Source organism: Chenopodium album, chromosome 8 (genome assembly GCF_948465745.1).
Source record: "Chenopodium album chromosome 8, dcCheAlbu1.1, whole genome shotgun sequence".
Taxonomy (NCBI): domain Eukaryota; kingdom Viridiplantae; phylum Streptophyta; class Magnoliopsida; order Caryophyllales; family Amaranthaceae; genus Chenopodium; species Chenopodium album.
Window position 1 is genome coordinate 64,260,279 of NC_137841.1, and position 21,345 is coordinate 64,281,623.

The window sequence follows — 21,345 nt, forward strand, 5'->3', positions numbered from 1 at the left end:
ATGCTTTGAAATTTAGAGCTTTTGGTATGAATCTATAAAAACCCTTTTATTTATTTATATATTTATTTTTATTAATAATATACTCCGTCAGAGTACTATTTCTAAATGTTCTTTGTAAAAAAAGTTAAAAAAAAAAAAAAAAAAAAAAATTAAAAAAAAAAAAAAAACCATGAAGAGGAGGGAGTCAGGGAGTAAAGTCCATTTTTAAATTCAAAATCAAGTCACTTTTATATTTGTCTATAAAGAATATAGAATGCTTTTTAGAGACATGATTTTTACAGCACAAAACTTATTCTATTGATTTATTCTAAAATATCATGAGTTACTCTTCTTTGTAGAAAACTCCCCTTTATTTGACAAGGTAAAAAAGATTAAAATAAATAAATAAATAAATAAAATGAAAAGAAACAAAATTCGAATAAAACCATTTGGGAGTTGGGACATCATCTTTATTAGCACATCATATCCTTGTTTCATAACCTCTACTTTTCTCTCTACCATTAATAAGGAAAATAAATGAAAATTTTGTACATTTGTACGAGTTAATTATTAGTTAATATTTCCATTGTTTATCTTTATCATCTCAACAACCTTCTTTAACTATCTCTTGGCATTTGTTTTTATTCTTTTAATTTCTACTATAATCTTCAAAGCAATTAGAAATGTAGGTGTTCTCTATTAGAGCTAATTAAATGAGCTCTATTTAGCCTCATTCTTAGACTGATTATAATCTCTCGTCGTTTCGACATTGAGGAAGAGATTATCAAATTATCAATTGAGGTTTATGCTTTATTAACATTTGAGTAGTTTATATAATGTCTTTGTGATTCCTAATAATCTTACCTCATAGATAGTAAAATCATCCAATTTTTGGGGGATTTCCTTCGAATTCTTTCATAACTGTCCTCATTTTTTGTCTAAAAGCCTCATAAATTTCCAATAAAATGGGATTTTTTTTTTTTAAACCCGTGTATTAGATGGATTTGTCATGCTTTCTAATATTGCATTCAATCATTCATTCATGTCCTGTGTTACAAACATTTTACTCCATAACATCAATCATGTTAATCACTTCACTCATTTTCATCCTATTTTGGCTTGTTGACAATGCAAATTGGTGTGCAAAGGCGGGGATAATTTTAAACAAAAGTACACATTGCCACCACAAATCGAGGAATGACAACCCGTCAAATATTAATAAACTTTAAACAACCAACATGTTTGATATCTAACACCTTAACACAATTGTTTTTTAAACTAAAGACTTGGTCTTAAAGTACATGAGATCGACCTCCTAACACATTTGGGTGCGTGATACCTATTTCTACGCACACCCAAACGTACAATATAAACATTAAACATGCAAAATAAGATAGGACCCAAACTCGTAATTTGATATAATTATTCTATAAGGTGTTAGATAACAAACATGTCGACAAGATATGATTAGTCAAACAAAATACAGTAATAATTTTGTGACATGGAGACTGCATCTGTTTGTCGTTTGTTGTAATGTGTTGTTCAGATCCAACGCCTGTGACTTCTTGAACTGCTTGCTCCTCCAAACCATCTCTCCCAGTTTACATCCACTGGCCCTTTTGTCCTGTAAACATCCCAGATTTTTTTTATAAAAATTAATACAAGTGTTATATTAAATATTAATTATATATTGTAAGTAATAACATTAGATTCTTATAATTATGATTTAAATAACAAATAAATAAATAATGGGTTCTTACATTGGAAGAAGAGGGTCTGGAACTGATTCAATTCCTGATATTATTCTGTTTTTATAAATTACAGAAAATGGTTTATTAATTAAGAATAATATATTTAGGAAAATAAACCCAAAATTTTCTCAAAAAAAAAAAAAAGGAAAATAAACCCAAAATGATTTAGAGGAAGTTTAACTTACTCATTGCAAACTGTGGAAGGTCCACCAATTGTATCAAGGTCATCTAATTCACTCTAAAACCACATATATGAAAAAAATTAGGAACATAATTATTGAATTGAGCTAGAATAAAATAATGTAGAAATCCCAAATAAAAAAAATAATCTACTTCCCCTGTTTCGATTTAATTGTCACATTATTAGTTCAAGTTACACGTAACTATTAATTCCGGACAGAGGGAGTACGTATTATTACTGTATTAGAAATCAGTTGGACAATAATGAAAGAATAATGAACCTGAATATACTGGATTTGTTGGTCAAGATGAGAAATTGCAGCTTGTAAACGATGTCTGCCTATGAAATTTGAAGGGGTTTTTATTCTTCCATTGTTTCTGCTTGAAACTGTTGCAGAACTTGCAGAAACAGCAGTAGTTTTCTCTGTAGTTACAGCTTGTTCTTCATTTTGTGAGTTCATTTTTAGAGAGAGAAAGAAAAAGGGAAAAAGAAATGAAGAAAAGTAAGCAACTTTAACTTCAAGAACTAACTCAAGAAGTATAAGATAGATTATGATTAGCTTATATTATATGGGTGTTAAAAGTGTAAAATGATTATGATTAGCTTACTGTGTTTTACCCATTTATCCAAGGGATGTTTTGGGTAGTCTGCCTAATTTTCTTTTCTAATTGTGGAAAACTGTTTCCATCTATTGTTAGTTGAGATATTAGTAGGCACACAATTTATAATTAGAGGATTTGGGTAAAAGTTTGGTTTTTGGTTTGAATTTGACTCTACTTCAATCCAATTGATGTATAATAGTCCATGGACTATGTTTCTATTAATATAATTCTAATTTGTTATTGGCTTTGTTTGGCAATAGGTCGTCGGCGGTTTGGTTGGTTTTATTAATTGGATGTTTGTTTGTTCTTTGACTTTTTATCAGTTTAATAACATCTCTGAACCTTTGGTGCTGATAGATATTATTAGTAACCTGATATTCAAAAGCTAAAAATAAAAGCTATTCCAGATTTCCAGGCAGTTTTTCATTTTTGACTTTAGGCCTTCAGCTAGTTTAAAAAGCCAGTTACCAAATAAATTTTTTAGTTGTTTGACCAAATGAAAAGGTTAAAAGTCAACATTTAATAAAAAAAAATCAATAAAAAGTCATTTACTACACAATGTTATTGAGTTTGGACTAATTAGATTTTTCAAAATTGGATAACTATTACCTTAAACTCGAGTAGAGAAAGTCAAAAGCAATATATATTCTACAATTTATAGCTTTTCTATCACAATTCTCCAAAACCTCAACTCTAAAATTCTATCTATATTTAAAAAATTAGATAAATTACTAATCTTTTTCAATAGCTATTCAAAAATCATTACTTAGGGCCTGTTCTCATTGACTGAATTGAGCTGAACTGAACTGAACTGAAATGAATATTTTATAAGAGAAGGAAATTAGGAGCTGAACTGAACTGAATTGAAATGAATTTCAACGTAAGAGAACAAACCCTTAGTAGAAGATTTATCTCATTGTACATTTTGTTGGATTACATTTTAAAAACAAATATTGTTAAATTATAAAGGATACCTAAATTAATTTGAAAGTCTTATCAACTAAAAGAAAAAATATACTACGTACAAAGATAAGTTTAAAAAAGAAGAAAAAAAGATGAGACATTTTATATTCCTCTGTTTTAGTCAAAATCTCAAAGTACTTGGTAGAAGACTAGTATTGTAGTACGATTCTTTAGTTTAAATTTGAAGTACTAAATTAAGGAAAAAGTTGGTGGGAAGAAGAAAAGTAAAATGACACGGTGACACATTATGGGGCAGTAATTGTGTCGGAAAAAAAGTGATTGAAAATTACTTTACATCATTTTTAGCCATTATTCAAGGGTTTGCAAATTGAATCTCACACATATTCTCCTTCATCTATGATTCGTTTTATCTGGCCCTACATCATGGGCTATTTGTGTAATTTTATCTTATAAAGTTCACGCTGATTAGCACACGCTAATCGAGGTAATCGTAGGTAAATTACAAGGGTTTAATGTAATAATAGATAACTATAATGAGGTATTGACTTAGTGATTAAGATTGAGAATTTAAGCACAGGTTCAAATTCCTATACCATATACATTATGGTGCATGTAATTGTATTGTGTTCAATCGAGTACCAAAGTTGTTTTACTAACATTATTTTATAATTAATAAGGTATTAAACATCGTTATTAATACGAAGTAATCCACATAGCCTTTATGAAAAATTGAAAACATAAATGTGATGTGAAGCTTGTACTCTCAAGGGGTTGTTGGGTGGGTAGTAGTTAGGGATGTCAGTGGGGCGGGTCAAGTAGGAGACCCGCACCATCCCCGCCCCAATGGGGCGGGGATGGGTCTCGGTTTGGCGGGTGGTGGGGCGGGGATGGGGATAAAAATCATACCCGCCATGGGTGATGGGGCGGGGGTGGATTTTAAGTTGTACCCGCCCCATCCTCGCCCCGCCCCACTTCGTACCCGCCCCATCCCCACCTCATACCCACATCTATATATCTTTTAAAGCAAAATTACATACTTTTATTCTATTTATAAAATAATTACATGAAATACAATATTAATTATAATACTTTGTACGACATTTATATTATAACACAAAAATGTGTATAATGTTTTATTTTATAATTCGTATTAATTATGTAAGATTGTGTATTTGATATACGGATATTAGGTGGATCTTGGGTGGGGATTAGGCGGGTTTTTGGTGGGGATGGATATCCAAGTGGGGGGTGGGGCGGGGATGGTTTTGGAGTTGTACCCGGTGGGGCGGGGATGGGGATGAAAATTGGACCCGCCGCGGGGATGGGGATGGGGATGGGGATGAAAATATTAGGTGGGGATGGGGATGGGAAGGCCAACATCCGCCCCGCCCCGCCCCGCCCCATTGACATCCCTAGGATTACTAAAGCAGGCGAGAAATTCCAACAAATTTCATGTAGGAAAGCGGCATGGATATCATTGCATTCTACCCCATATCGCCAAGCACCAACCCCTTAATATACTTGGGGACTAGTCAAACAATCACGCCATCTTTTTAACAACAAAACAAAATAACAGCATTCATCTAAGCCGCCTTCTAGTGGCTGAGGCGCTGAGCTGAGCAAGTGTTTTTAGTTTGCATGCGTTGATTTGACCCTTCAACAGTTTTGCAAGTAGTCATACTTGTTACCTTGTTGATCATCAACTCTATACCTGAAGAAAAGTACACCTGGAGGCTTTCCGGGTGGCATATGCAAGAGACGCATCCCTGCGAGCACAGGACACAGACACGGACATGGACACGTGCACGCTATGCACTGTCCTGATGTATGTACATCAGAGGCGTTTCTAGTTCAAAAGAACACCCCATCTCAGAATCAGGCAGTCATTTACATGTATTATACTAATATACACATACCCTGGCAATAAAATGAAGTAATTCCTGTTATATATTTAACTGAAGATAGAGTAACAATCCATTGCAATCCAAAATAGGTAAGAAATGTGAACTTGTAAATAATCAGTCTTATATGAAGAGCTGTGCTGGCCTTAATACTGTTTGTATACTTCTAGCAAAAAATTTCCCTCCACGGACTAAAGTTGATTAATATCTTAACTTTCTCCTACATCTTCTGAATCACTCGGAGCTTTGCACTCCTACACCTCGAGTTTAATTTCTCTTCCTCAGGAGTTGCTGTTATAGGTCTCTTAGTGAGGATTACCCCAGAAGAGCCTTTAACTACTTGTTTAATCCAAACTTCCTTTTCGCCGGGATAATAGTTGAACTCTTTTGGTTCAGCTCCAAATCCTCCCTCTTCTATGATAGTGTCATCTTTTCTCGGAATGTTATTGATGATGTTGAGGAAAGTCTGTTTTACAATCCTGTCTTCCAAACTGTGGAAAGATATGACTGCGAGCCTGCCACCAGGACTAAGGGAATCAAAGCAATTGTAAAGAGAATTTTCCAAGGTTTTGAGTTCATCATTAACTGCTATCCTTAACGCTTGGAAAACCCGTGCAGCAGTCTTTATCCAGCCCTGCCTACCTCCTGTTGAATCACTTTGAATTATCAGTTTTTCACGCACATACCCATTAATTGTAGGCATATTTTCCTTGCAAAATCAATCATTAAACTTAAATTCATCGGCCATTTTAATTTAGTTTTATGGTAATGACATCAGGCAAAGAAGACATTAACACAAACCTGAGAATAAATGATATAACCCCTTTAATCCCAGAAAAATTACACTTTGTATTTAAGGATGTATATTGTAAAAGCCATTCCTTTTAATATATAATAGCCTTGCAATGGACAGTCAGCTCTACTATAATCATACCTTTCACCCTAGATGTTGTACCGCGAATAAGATCCACCAAATCACCAGTTGTATGAAATCCGCCACCTAGACGAGCCTTGACAATCTTGTTCTGAAGAGAATACCAGTTACTTTCTTCTCCATACTCCTGAAGGATTTTCCCAACCTCAGTTGGTGGCCAAGAATTGAGTATATCCTCTGCCTTTAAGCTACCCTGTTACATTCCTGTTCCATTCAGTTAATCACATAATTAATACCAAAATTCTAACAAGATTTACACAAGAGATAGGAGGCTATGTACAATGTACATCCTACATTTCTGCAAAACATGGCAAGTAAATAAATGGATTTTATCTGCTTGCTTCATTTTTTAATCACATCTAGCTCCTTGTCCACCTCTGCTTCCCCTAACAAACCAACACCCCCCCCCCCACACACACACAAAGTATAAAATAAAGGTATTGAGCATGCCATTCGACAGGGAGATTCTGAAATTGCGGAGAACCAACCAAAATCTAAAGTCATCGATTCCTTCATTATATGATGATGATGATGATGATGATCATGCATTATCATAAATAAGAGACTACCCTAAATATTCCTCTCTGCTAGACTTCAAAATAGATTAATAGCATACATATTCACCTATCTGGACCTTTGCAAATCTTGCTAGTAAATAATCATGATGGGTGGTAGTGGTTGTTTTTTTTTTTTTTTTAATAGCTCTTATAAACTCATATAGTCATATGTATCAAATATATAGAAACGGAAATTGATTCTATTCTCAAATAGTTTAAACCAAAAAAAAAAAAAAAAAAAAATAAATAAATAATAATAATAAAAAAAAAATCTAGTACAATCCCTTAAATAAAGACACAGTTATATACTTCCTCCGTTTCTTTTTAGTTGATACGTTTCTTTAGTCACGTTTGCCAATGCACAAATCAAAACGTTAATATTTTCAATTACCGATAAGTAAAAATTATAAAAAGTTGATATTTTGAAAATATATACTGTGACGAATCAAACAAGACCCAACATGATTATATTTTTCATTACGTATAAATCAAAAAACATGGTCAAAGGGGAGTGTGTGAATAGTGCTAAAGTCAAAATGTGTCAACTAATAAAAAACGGAGGTAGTAGCACTTACAACAAACAAAGAGAAAAAGGGTGATATGAAGTCTTGCTCATACCTTAGGATCCATTCGCATGTCAAGTGGCCCATTGTTAAGCATGCTAAATCCTCTTCTAGGATCATCAACCTGCAAATTGCAAATTTGTAGTGGTCACTACAAGCTCATGATAATGGTAATCTTGATGAGGACAAATTAATATACAAATATATAATGCAACAAGGCAAAATTGGATCAAATGCCTCAAGCATAATTATAATAACACGACATATCAGATTAAATGTTGAAGCTTCAACTTTGTGATCTGAGTAATAAACAACATTGAATTTCGAATAAATTCTCATTGGAAAAAGCTCCTGCTAAAGATAAATGAGTTGATGCAATTCATCAATCACAATTTCTTGCAAATAGCACACAACAGATTTTTTTATTAACAAATTAGACCAGCAGATAGTAGATTGAAAAGAAAAATAAGAATATTATATTTTACGAGTACACAGTAACATAAGGCAACTATGATATAGTTTAGGAAAATTTGTTAAAAAGGACCTTTTAAGTGCATTTCTTTGTCTAAAAGGACCTTTTAAAGCCAAAGTTGTGAAAGGGGTACAAATTTTGGAAAAAAGTTGTGACTTGGGACCACATGCCGGAAAGTGGAATTTGACCCACCAACTCCGGCGTTGACCACCCTAGCCCAACCCCTCCCCCTTCCCCTTTCACGGCAGACCCCCCCCCCCAATTAGCCCCCCTCTCCCCCTCCATTGTCTAAGCAGCACCCAAGTCTCCCTTTCCTCCACCCCGAGTCCCCGATCCTTTTCCTCACCCAATTACCCACCCCCTTCTTTTTCAACTTACTCCCCGGTAAGAGTTCTTAATATTCAAGATCTCAACTTTCCCCAAATTCGTCACAAATTAATCCAATTTTAATTCATACCCTAATTTCATTAAACTCATTTAGAAATTTGATTTCATCTTCTCTCTTTGCTTTATTCTCTCATCCCTAAATTATAAGGTTTGGGGGTAGGAAATTGTTTGAAGATTATACAGCAATCGAGGTGGAGGAAAGGGAGTGGAGGTGGGGAAAGGGGAGAAGTGGGTTGCTGTGAAAGGGATGGGGATGGGGTTTCGGGGTTAGTGTCGGCAACGGAGGAGAAAGGGGGTGGCTTGGACTATCAACTTGTCGTGAAAGGGGAGGGGGGAGAACGAAGGAGGCGATGGGGTGGAGGAAATTGGTGGCTGCAAGTGTTGGTTAACGTCGAAGTTGACCACTCAACGTTGACATTTCGGCATGTGGTCCCAAGTCACAACTTTTTTCCAAAATTTGTACCCCTTTCACAACTTTGGCTTTAAAAGGTCCTTTTAGACAAAGAAATGCACTTAAAAGGTCCTTTCTGACAAAATTTCCTATAGTTTAAGGAATAATGAGTATATTAATTTCAAGGAGGTAAATCTATTATAATGCACCTTTATTTAGCATTTACAAAAATTGTAGATTCATTTCATTTTACTCTTTACCAAAAAACATTGAATAGTAGATTGACTAGTTCAATCCAATGGGGTCGGTTCTACTCTTTGCTCCAATCTACACTTTACCAAACAGATACATAGACCATAATTCAATCAGCTAACATGAAAAGGGTGGGAAGAACTGAATAATTATGCAAAAGAGTAGCAGGATGAGATTATGGAGGTGTGAAGATAAACCAAAAATTTACAAATCTGAAGGATATGGGAAATCTGTAAAAGAAAATGAAAGGACTTAGAAAACTAGAGGTACTTCATTGAGTTAATTCTAGGCTATGACTCTCAAGCCCCAACCCAATCAAAGTTAGATTGCAGTGGTTACAGGTCATGCAGCCCCATAGAAAATAAAAGTTACTGTTAGGTGTGAAAGTGTTTGTGCTAGGGATGACAATTCAGTTTGAACCAATTAAAGTCCGACTTCATCCAAAGAAAAAAGTCCAAGTGAACCCAGTTAGATTTTGATCTGTAATGAAAATGAACCTGTGAGTCATAATTACCGAGAGCTCTTTTATTTAAATTTCCAAACCTTATCCAATTCTGACTCCCCCACCCCTCTTCTATTCATCCTGTTCATTACTTCATTTGCATTCTTCTATTCACAAATTTGAATCTTCTAATTTCTCTCTCACACTCTTATCTCTTCTTCAATAAACAGTTAAGAGATTTAAGTCCATAAGCTAAAACCTTCTCATCAATTTGCAAATTTAAATCATGAAGCCAAGAAACTAACTTAATAATATGATAAAGACAAAATCAATTTACTGTCCCTCCTCTTTTCCTCTCAATGAAATGATGATTGCTTATATTACCAATATAATGTAAATTTGTTTCTTGAAAAAAAAATATTTAAATTGATTGCGTAAAATGAAGTCTACTTGTTGTTTTTAATTGTTACCTAGGTGTCTAGGATTGAAAATCACAAGAATATGGATTTAGAAGTTATGAAGTATTAATTGCATCAAGAAAGATATTTTTGATAGTCTCAAAATTCAATCTTTATGCTGCCATTTTCTAGATGAGTAGACAATACATTTTGATTGCAATTGATTTCTAAATTATACAATTAGGAACAAGAATATGTGTTATATATATATATATATATATATATATATATATATATATATATATATATATATATATATATATATATATATATATATATATATATATATATATATATATATATATATATATATATATATATATATATATATATATATATATGGACATGTAAAAAATGGCTTAACTTATTTTTTAATCAGGTCAGATCTAAGTCAGGGTCAGAGGCAGTAAAGTCTGATTGACTCGGAGGCGGATTGGGAGCTTTGGAGTCGGACTCAGATTTAAGGTCCCATTGTTTATTAGGCTAGAGTTAGATCCTACATGGTTTGACCCCTTGTCATTCTTATTTTGCATCAAGTGAGAGTTGAAATGAAGAGATAAAGAATTGCATGATAGACAGGACAAAGAAAATGGGTATATTGAGTTTACGGTTTGGTATTAAGAAATGAGAAGATTACCAGCTAAAAGAAGATCAATTACCTTTTAAGAGAATTAACCACCATTTCAGAATGAAACCATTAACTCACATCAAAAAAAGCTGAATAAAAAAGTATGCAGTTTCTATGGATCATTTTTTTACATTGGGGCTATATATTGACTGAGATATGCTTTAGAGATCTCTTCATTGGAAAGAGTGGACACAAGACATAGAAAGCTTTGATAGAGAGATATGAACATTGGTGCATTGAAAAAGTGGCCTTAATTTTACTCTGGCAGAGCAAGTGTTTCTGAGAAGAGCATGGGAGCATCTCTATGTAACATTGAAATTTCATATAGATCGATATGTACATTCAGAGTATACTGTCAGGCATGGAATCATACATTACAGGGGAAATCAGCAGCTATAACAGATTGAACCTTTTATCTTGCATTTCAAAAACTAAACCAATTGCACCATGTATGTTGTCTAAAAACAAAGAAATTCAAATTTGAAAATCACAGCATAATATATATGTATCTATATAATACTAAAAATTTCAATTGTACTACTGCAGTCTGCAGAGAATGTTTAAAAGCTTACCTGCATGGATGACATTCCTAAGTCCATCAAAATCCCATCAACTCCAGAGAGTAAAAGCTTTTCATCAACCTGACCAATTGCTTGTTTGATTTCTTTGAAGTTCCTCAAAAGCATATGAGCTTTCAGATTGGTATTTGAACAAGCAGGAGTGCTGTTCAGCATATTATTGATTCGAGATTGAGCCTTGTCATGGGCTACAGGATCAACATCTAATCCAATATATGTTTGCAGTTCAGGATGAGCTTGAATTATCTGTGGGTTGTATTTACAAAAATCAGCATCAATAATGAAATTTTATTAGTATCCTCCATGTCAACTGAGGGTTTATGATTAAACTAGTATTCACGATATAAAGGGGAAAACATATGGATACCCATATTTAGCATGAGATGTAAACCATATGAGGTATACACTACTCTACTAGGAAAAAAACCCTCCACTCAATGACAAAAATTACATAATAGCATTACCACTATAGATAACTTCATACCTTCAATACAGAAAAAACAGACTTAATGATGTAATAAAGCATCAGCATCAAACTTATAAAAGGGCTGGAATATCATGATAGGTTATAATCCCCAAAGCTCACCAAAATTTATTACATGATACTGGTCAGACTCATTTTGGGACTAAAGCTTTATAGTTGCATAAAGTTCAGACTCAACCATAAATGACTCTCAAATAACTCCCAAATTACATATATGAGGTGAAATAGGCAGCCCATGTCTTAGAATCCAAACTCCAATGTTTTTAAAGCTTCTAGGACCTCTCACTATGATTTCTTCTTATCTTTTCTTGAACTTGGAGTGATGAGCTTGATTAGCAAGAACCTCAACCAAGTCTTCCTAAAAAAAAAAAACCTGAATATTTCTTTCTCTGTCTCCAATCCCTGAAGTTTCTTGCGCAAATATTAGGTTTGTTCCTGAGAAGTTTTACCTATCACCTAATCTAGTTTTTTTTTTTTAAGAATATACATGCTAGATATATTTATAAGGTCGGTAGAAAGAGTGAAACTTATCTGATTGCCATATGATAATTGGAGCACATGATCTTAGCTTATACGGTGTATAATCATATAGATAATGAGTTTTCAACAATCCTAAGAATGCTAAGATAATTTGTTGGTTGGTTGAGGCCCATCAACAACAAATTGAGGAGTTATGCATAGGTCAGTTTGATTACTAATCTGAGGTGCATGATGTCATGGGCACATGGTCTAAGTGTTTTGACACCGGATGGAGTGGCATGTTCTTGCCTCTTTGGCGGCAAAGGTACAAGTCTTGTGTGGGAAAGAGTCGCAAAATTTTAATCTAGACAGGAGTTGCTTATTGGCGACAAGAGCAAGGGACAAAGCACATGTATGCGGGTAGAAAACACAAATGGTAGTGATGACAAGAATGTACTTGTGTTAAGTGTCTTTAATGACCCAAGGGTGCTTTAAACAAGTGAACAACACAACTATTAAAGGAAGGCAATTCTGTGTATAAAGCTTGATTCTCATTCAATGTCATCACTGTCTAGAGTGCTTTATTTTGTGTTAAAAACTTAAAATGGATAAAGGAGACACAGGGGAGAGACGCCCACTAACATAACCAAAGTGAGGTTCCATCTTATAACCAATTGGCAATTACCTACATATATAAATATTCTTTTATTTGACTTAGGGTTTTTCATTTTGTTGCTCAAAGCAAGAGATACATTCTGAAATAACTCACGAGAAGACTTCAAATTTGCTAAAGTAACCTCACAGAGGAAAAATAAAAGCACATAGAAGGAATACACAAAGATGAACACAATGTTAACGGCAACAAACAACAAATAATAAGATAGTGGCCTTTTTTTGTTACATAACAGCAATATTTAAGACGGTTCTCCACCATTCTACAATTTCGTACATACACCCGAATTTACCTACAATTGAAACACATTATTACTCATTTGCTAACATTCCAGCAGGCTGCTCAGTTGACTTCAGAATACCATTAGTGACTACCAAAGATTCAAATGCGAAATGCCAAGATTAAAACTCGTACTCGAGAGCGGTACCATAACCCTATCCTTCCATAAGGTAGGTAAGGAGCCGGTGCAATTAACATACAACACTAATAGTTTCGATAACAAATTCGCACACAAAACCAACCAACACCATCAACAGTTCAATCAAATAAGTTGAATTTATCCAACAAAACATACACTAATCAAACAATTTCAATAACCTCAATTTCTAACACCAAATTGCAATTAAATTAAATAAAATTCATAGAGAGAAAGAAAACTGACAGCGCAAGAATGACCAGCAGCACCCAGGGTACAATCAACAAACGAACGAAGGCGAAACGAAGACGAAGAAGAATCAAACACATCCATAACCTCACCAAGCATAACAGGAATATGACTATCTTCATCCCCATATTTCTTAATATACTCCTCATCGAATTCCTTATCAGACCTCGTCCTCCTCTTCACGACAGCCAAAGCCGCTTTCGACTTTGCTTTCGATGAGCTTGAAGCTACAACAATGGCGGAAGAAGAAGAAGACGGCTTCTCAATCTCTCTCCTCCTTTCCTGCTTCTTCCTCTGGGAGGAAGAAGGAGCATGGAAAGTGGTGAAGGAGAGAGAAGTGGGAATGGAGGAGAGAGATTGAGAAGATAATTTGAGAGAGAAGAGTTTTAGGGATGCTGAGACTGCTGCTCTTGCCATTTTAGACACTGTTTTTTCTCTCCAAGATTTCTGAACATAATCAGTATATCAGTATATGTACTCTTGTACTGATTGTTTGAGTCCAAACTGAATTTGGGTCAAGACGAATTTGGGTTTATCCTTAATTTATATGGGTCGAATAGGGGCTAAAATTATAATGGTTCAATCAAGATCATATGTAAACCTGTTCAATGGGCCGGGCCGGGCCGAACAAGGCTTTATCTAGAATGGGCCGGGTCGGGCCTAATCCAAAATGGGCCGATATTGTCCATGAGCCATTAAGCCCGACCCGGCCCGGCCCATTTAAAATGTATAAACAATCCAAAACAACCATAAAGTAGACACAATATAATTTGGTAAAAAATTGATTAATTTTGATCAAAAATTGAGTGAAAATTAAAGGGTGTTGAAATTTGCTCAAATGTTAGTCCAAGATCGAATACCCACTAAGGGTTCAGCTCAAAATCCCCAAAATTACTTGCTACTGTTGCTGCTCTTTTCTTCCTTCGTAATGTTGGTTATAATGCTGCACTTGTTTGCTTTGAAAAACAAGCTCATGATGTTGAAACCATACATTTTCCTAAAGTTGATTGGAATTCTATTAAACCCAACTTTGATAAAGTCACCCCATATTCGAATTTTCGGGCAGAGAAGTGGATCATTGTGTCTGTTTCGGATCTACATTAATCTTCTCATTAATAATGAAAATCACAAAAAACATACAAATTTCAGATGAAACAAATCAAAATAATTGAAAAAAGGAAATTAAATTGTACTACTTGAATATGATCGAGAACTAATCGAGAAGAATTGAGCGAAATCGAACAACATACCTTGGTAATTGAAATGATATGACGGAATCAACGATTGAGAGCGGCAAGCAAGAAGGTGATAAATTGAAGATTTAGAATTTGGGAATTTTTTTAGGGTTCATCATTTGGGGGAAATAGGGGATTTTTAAAGGGAATTTTTTTTTTTTTTGAAACTGACGTTAGAAAGTTTTAGAAATAAACAGAAAATTTAGGATAAAAAAGCTTCATAAGTGTTATCTAATTTCAACCCTTTTTAACTTAGACTCAACCCTTTAAAGCCCATTATTTAATAGCCCTTTAAAAGCCCGCCCCATTTAAATGTTGGATGGGTAAAACCCTTTTATAAAAGGGCTGGACTAGGGCTTTAAATGGGCCCCTAACCCATTGAACATGTCTAATCATATGATACAGAGTAGACTCATTAAATGCTAATATTCGTCCGCTAATATTATGGGCAACCATTGGGAGTATAAGGTTATTGACTCATTGATGGACATGAGTTTTAGTCATGGGTGAGGTGGAATACGGGAAGATACATATTGATATATTAAATTAATGACCTAGGTGGACAACAAATTCATCAAAAGTTATTTTGTGCACAAGTTTTTGAGGCTTTTCTATATCGAAGTTGATTAACTTAAATTACTCCGTATTATTTTGTATAAAGTGAGATTTATTGGAAAAATAATGGATCTTTGCTTGTAGGGTGAGGAGTGGAAGACAAACAAGGATAAATGAAAGGAAAGACATGTAAAAATAGTTTTGATTCCGTTTCGAATTAACGTGACAATCACCGATAAAAAAAACATGCCAAAAGATCCATACCAAAAAATAGTTTTGTAGTATAAAGTGAGATTTACTGATATACACAGTCAAAAAATCCAAAACATGAACAGCAATTCGATAACTATGCACGTCAATAAAGAATACATGTCAAAAGATCAATACTCTATAGCACTTGTACATATCTTAACAATGCAGAATTTTATCAATTGAGATTTGACTACTCCTATAGCTGTACATATATCTTATCATTGAGAATTATCACCCCCAACAAAAAAAAAAAGATGATGTTGCGACATGTGGAACAAGGTTAATATATAGTGATGAGACGCAACATTGCTAGCAAAAAAACGGCGAATTCCCTGTTTCTCATCGTGAGAAACAGGGATTGTTTCTCATGGGGGTACAAACGACATTTCGCCTATTATAAGTCACTTGATGGACGACTGAGCTGGCCCAATTAATCTTACGTGTTTAGAATTGGTTTGCCAGCTGTAATACTTGCTGGCATACGCCGTTATTCTTTGACGGAGATTTGAATTGGGCGAATTCATGGGTAAAAATACAAGTTCGAATCTGGGCGACCTGAATTTCAAACTTTTTCTCACTGCCGAATTGAAGTCGAAGACGAAGAGGAGAATCTCCAATTTGGGCGGAAACATTGTATCCAGGTTCTCACTGATTTCTATTTCAATTTTTTTATTTCAATTCGAACTGGCTTGTTTTTTTCTCAATTCGAACTGGCTTGTTTTTTCTCAATTCGTACTGGGCGCTTGGTTCTTGTTTCTTCGAATGTTGTAGGGTTGAGGGTCAATTTTCGGTGATTGTTTCAATTGACAGAATTAGGGTTGCAGTTACAGGATAGGGTTGCAGATGCAGAACCAAAGCTACAAAAGGTATTAATTTTTCCGGAATTAAATAATGCAATTATTGCGATTACGCTGCTATTAAATATTGGAAATGTTGATGTTCGGTGAATGGGGTGAATTACGCTGTTGAGATGTTCATTTGATTTGATTGAATGAGGTGAATTGTGCATTCATTAGTGACGATTATTCATTCTATCTATGTGATATTGTGTTAAATCAGGTGAACTATTGATTCATTGGTGCTCATTATTCTTTCTATATATGTTATATTGTGTTATGGTGGACTGTTCAGTTGACTGAATGATGTGATTTATGTTGTATTGTAATGTTCATTTGATGGAATGAGTTAAATTATGCATTCACTGGTGCTCATTACTCATTATATCTATGTGATATTGTGTTAATTAAATGAGGTGAATTATGCAGTCATTAATTGTTTGTGGGTAGATTGAGTTTTGTGGCAGCAAATTTGATATAATCGTTCTTCGGACAGGATTATCAAAATGTTAGCGGGGAATGGTAAGAATAAACGTACAATGGTGAGGGGTTTTGGGATGAAGATTGGGGCTGTGGTTGAAGATGTTGAAGAGGGGTATGGGCTCAGTAAGAAGCGTAAGGTATGTGAGCAGAAGACCATGCATTTGTATCCAGAATTGTTTAAGGTACTACAATACTCAATCTAAGATTGTTCTCACTGTGTTTTTGCATGGTTAATGTTTACGAATGAATTAAGTATACTGTTTTTTTGTGTGATTAGGATGACAGATTAAGTTATGGAGGGACTGTCAAAGGTAGAGCGGAGGTGATGGTTGAACATACCAAGGCATCAAGTCGGGTAAGTTTGCTTCCTGATTAAGTGGTCAGTGGGTCTAGGAGAGGAACATTAACTTTATTAATGTGATTTCATTGGCAGCCTCCTAACATGGGTTGCCGCATCGAGTCATTTGGGTGCATATGTCAGAAATTTGATGATAGGAGAAGACGTTGGGTTTGTGAGATGGGATTTGGTAGTCTTTTACATCTTGCTTTAGATATGCATTTACCAAGACAATTGGCATATTGGGTCATGACACGGATGGATCCAATTGGTGAAATGTTTAGAAGTCCCAACGATATAGAGTTTAAGTTTTCAAAGAATCAGGTTAGGTGGGTACTAGGGATACCAATGGGTTCTAGGACTGTTCCTTGTACAAAAACCATGACCCATCATGAACGTGTAAAGGTTCAGAATATAATTTTGAAGTATGGTAAATCGTGGGAGTCCAAGTCTGGGGGACAATCTGGTCAGGTCTACACGTCTGTAGGCATACCATTAAGTTCAGATATGATGAGTCGCTTGGAGGGGTACTTCGATGTTGGAGAGGAAGAGGAATTCAAGACGTTGTTCTTGATAATTTCTTTAGAGATGGTGTTGTGTCCCACTCAGTCACCCCGACTTGCGTCTGACCTACTACCTGCAATAAGCTGTGCTATGGAGGCAGTTGCGTATGACTGGTGCTCTTTAGTGCTGTCGAAGGTGCTGAAGAGCGTACAAAGTTTTGCTCGACGTTTCTATGCTAATGGGTTTGCCAGTGGATGCGGCGGGTGTGCAATATTTGCTGTAGTATGTGTGTTTCAGTGTATTATTGCTTGTTTTGTTTTTTCTTTGTGGTTCCTTTCTTAGTAATTGCTTGTTTTCAACATATTGGCAGACATTGTACTTGGATCGTTTGGATAGGGATCCTATTCAGTGGGGTGTTTTTCCTAGAATTAAAGTGTGGACTATGCAGCAGATTGGGATGGCAGCAAAGTCGGACAAATTGCTGTCTGGCGACTACGGGAAACTTGGGGTAAGCACTTTTGTATGTGTTTTATTGCACAGTCCTTCAAACAAATATGGTGTATAGAGGAGTAACCAATTTTAATTTGAATTTCATTTGTGTGGTCTTTCCTTGTGGTGGATCAAGCTATTGGATATTGCCTATGGTGAACAACACCCAAGGGATGCACAGGATAGCGTTGGACCCCAAGCTGGAGTGAATAATGTGAGGTTTGATCTTATAGTAGTTGTTTCACCTGTGTACGTTGAATCTGAATCTCTGTTGTGTGGATGCAGATACATGATTTACCAGTGCCTGGGGTTAACTTCAAGGCTAAGCAAAGAAGGGGCCGAATGCATGAGGTGATTCTAAACTGCAAGGGAGGTAACAATATGTACAGTGTGTAATATGTAGCATGTGTTGAACGCAATTCTAAGTTTAGAATGTGTAATGTATTAAGGGTTCTTATATTTGTTGGATTTGGATATTCTTATATTTACTTATTGGTTAATTCTTGACACATAATTTTCAGTTTTGTTTTTTTGACATATAATTTGTAGTTTGTTTTGTGACATATAATTTTCAGTTTAGTTGAATACTCAATTTCCAATTTGGAATGTGCAAGGGTAAAGCCCAGAAAATATGCCTGATATCTGGTTTTTTTTTGGGCTTATTTTGCTCAGTTTTTAGAATGTGTAATGTTCTGGAATAATGATGATAGTTGTAGGAATTGGATATTCTTAATTACTATTTTAACTTAATTGAATATTCAATTTTCTTTTTTTTGACAAAAGAATATTCAATTTTCAGTTAAGTTGAAAACTCAGTTTCCAATTTGTGTAAGGGTAAAGCCCAGTAAAAAAAGGCCTTGAATACTCAGTTTCCAATTTGGAATGTGTAAGGGTAAAGCCCAGAAATAAGGCCCCTGATATCTGGTTTGTGGGTTTGTGGGCTCCTTTGGCCCAATGTATTGGTCAATTTTATTTTTGGCCTTATTTTATGTCAAATGGACTTTGTCATAATTTTATGGCATTGTATAATTTATAATTGTATGTTATAGATTTCATAAGTTGTGCTGAAGTGTATAATTTTAGTGTACTGTATGTTTTACAAGTTTAATTGTATCAAAGTACACTTTATAGTTATTAAAATTTGAGGTAATGTGATAATTGCAGGGATAATTGTTAATTCAAACAATTGCATATTGTGCTAATTAAAACAACTTAACATCAAGTTCATAAGCAAGTTAAAAGCTTCAAGTTCAAAAGCAATACATCATCATCATCATGCCCATACTAAGGGGACTTTCTAATACATAGGTCCTTCGGGCTTCCTACAAAAGGCGATTGCATTCACTATCTACCCTAGACGCTTAATACATGATTTTGTTCACACATGACCTACTTGTCTGTGAAGCAAAATATTTCATCCCCATTCCTCATGGCCGCACCCCGAACTAGGTGAATTGGAGTAACCTTTTTGTTCTCATGAATCATCAGGATTTTGTTGGGCCTTACATTGACCTCCTCACTCCAAGCTCGAAACAGCCCGTCCAGAGAGTCATCCAGCTTAAGCAACACCTTCTTCTTCACTGACCGTGTTCGCGGCTCTCGAAGAATGACTAGCTTCTTACGAACATCCATGTTGCCATCAGCATGGTTCTACAAATCAAATCAAAGCAGAAATTAACAACTACATTTTAACTAAATTTAATGACATAAACTATATTTTTTTAAACCACTTTCATTCATTGCTATCTTAACTCAACAACTGTGTTTTAAATCAACTAATATTTTTTTTAACCACTTTCATTCATTGCTATCTTAACAACTTTGTTTTAACTCAACTAAACGACATTAAGAACTACAAATTACCGAAATTAACAACTAAAATCCAAAAACGTGTTTTATGTATTTAATTCAGTTTTACAATGGATTTAATCCACTTGAGTTGTTCACATTAAGTTAAAATCCATAAAGTACTTCAATAATTAATAACTGAATAATAGTTGCCGAAATTTAAAGACAGTAAGATCTACAAAGTTTATCAAGATTAATAGCTAAAATTTAGCTAAATTAACACCATAAATAATTTAACGACTATTAACAATAAAATTTGAACGAAATTAACAACTTTAAAAATTAGATTTTAACAGGTTTAAAAATTAAATTCGTGTTTAGCAGGTAAAAGTCAACGAGTTTAAAAATTAAATTTTAATGAAATTAACACCTAAAATGACTTATAATTTTAACTTGATGAAAACAAAAGCAAAATAAAATGATTAAGTTACCCGGTGGCCACGAACTCACAGGACAGCCCCATTCACAATCCCAGCCACTATTGGATTGTGAGTACAATAAAGGATCCCACGAGCATTCCTTATAGTAATATCATCCGAATGACAGTCCACCCTCCTAGCATAGTCATAGTAAATTTTCAGGAATGTTTCATTAATCCTAAGCTCATATTCGAGCCCTGGATCGTCGTCGTTTAGGCTGCGAATCCTGAAAGAGATCTTTGGAGCTAATACTCCAGGCCTTTCCTTCCTAAACCTTGGCCCTTTCTTAGCAACAGGCGCTGGCTTAGCAGTAGGAGGTGCCATGACAACCACAACATCAAGTTCATCATCTTCTATCTCAACAATAACATCCTTAGAAGCAACGGGCTTCTTTTGTTCAGCACCATCGACGTCCTTCTTCTCCTGATCAGCTACATCCTCCTTGTTTTCTACGGCAGCAACGACGTCCTTGTTCTCTTCAGCATTAGCAACGACGTCCTCCATCTCTTCAGTAGCACCAACGATGTCCGTGTTCTCTTCAGCAGCAGCAACGACGTCCTTATTCTCTTCAGCAGCAGCAACGACGTTCTTGTTGTCTTCAGCATCAACAACCTTCTCTTCGGCAACAGTTCCTTTTGGTTTCGTAAGGTCATGTACAGGATCTTCAATGAGGTCAGGAACAGAACGATGAGACTGCAGTCTAGCGCGACATTTTCTTTCTCTGACCCTCATGGCACACGCTAACTGCTCCAAGAGGCTGGGACGCCCGCTAGAAGTCTTCCTTTTCCTACGTGGTGGACCGAGTATGGAAGGGATACCATTAGGGTTAAGATTTGAAGGGGCGGAGGAACTCATTTCGGATGAATATCTATGTGTGGATGATGTTGGTGAATAAGTTATTTTGTGAAGTCTTATATAACCCCCCTTGCGTAGGAATACACCTTTTTTTTCAATTAAAATATTAATTAAATTATGCAAATGAGAATTAGAGTGCAAAGCAATAGTTCCATACTATATATAATATTTGTTTCCTAATTATACCACGGTCGATGACTGTCTCAATTGGTTTACATTCTACCTACACACTATATTTGGTTCTAGGTTCGA

General features: G+C 35.0%; 2 protein-coding genes across 2 annotated transcripts; both read right to left on the minus strand.

Annotated features, from left to right (window-relative positions):
* Positions 1-1,169: 1,169 nt before the first annotated feature.
* On the minus strand, positions 1,170-2,465 carry LOC145556249 (guanine nucleotide-binding protein subunit gamma 1-like). Its single transcript, XM_081617901.1, has 4 exons — positions 2,192-2,465; positions 1,916-1,968; positions 1,740-1,784; positions 1,170-1,603 (listed from the first exon to the last, which is right to left on the minus strand). The coding sequence occupies exons 1-4, from the start codon at positions 2,369-2,371 to the stop codon at positions 1,522-1,524; spliced, it is 360 nt and encodes a 119-aa protein (XP_081474027.1). The 5' UTR covers positions 2,372-2,465; the 3' UTR covers positions 1,170-1,521.
* A 2,896-nt stretch (positions 2,466-5,361) lies between these two features.
* On the minus strand, positions 5,362-13,733 carry LOC145556250 (uncharacterized). Its single transcript, XM_081617902.1, has 5 exons — positions 13,278-13,733; positions 10,995-11,246; positions 7,448-7,516; positions 6,273-6,465; positions 5,362-5,983 (listed from the first exon to the last, which is right to left on the minus strand). Exons 1-5 carry the CDS (start codon positions 13,695-13,697, stop codon positions 5,559-5,561), a joined length of 1,359 nt encoding a protein of 452 aa, XP_081474028.1. The 5' UTR covers positions 13,698-13,733; the 3' UTR covers positions 5,362-5,558.
* Between the last annotated feature and the right edge of the window lie 7,612 nt (positions 13,734-21,345).

Bases quoted from the DNA above. Each gene is read 5' to 3' on its own strand.
- LOC145556249 (XM_081617901.1), bottom strand. From the start codon at position 2,371: ATGAACTCACAAAATGAAGAACAAGCTGTAACTACAGAGAAAACTACT. The intron at 1,969-2,191 runs GTTCATTATTCT...ATGTGGTTTTAG, and splicing joins AACAAATCCAGTATATTCAG to AGTGAATTAGATGACCTTGA. The intron at 1,785-1,915 runs GTAAGTTAAACT...TTATAAAAACAG, and splicing joins CCTTCCACAGTTTGCAATGA to AATAATATCAGGAATTGAAT.
- LOC145556250 (XM_081617902.1), bottom strand. From the start codon at position 13,697: ATGGCAAGAGCAGCAGTCTCAGCATCCCTAAAACTCTTCTCTCTCAAA. The intron at 11,247-13,277 runs GTCAGTTTTCTT...TACAACCCACAG, and splicing joins CTGCTGGTCATTCTTGCGCT to ATAATTCAAGCTCATCCTGA. The intron at 7,517-10,994 runs GTAAGCTTTTAA...TGCAATTTGCAG, and splicing joins TAGGAATGTCATCCATGCAG to GTTGATGATCCTAGAAGAGG.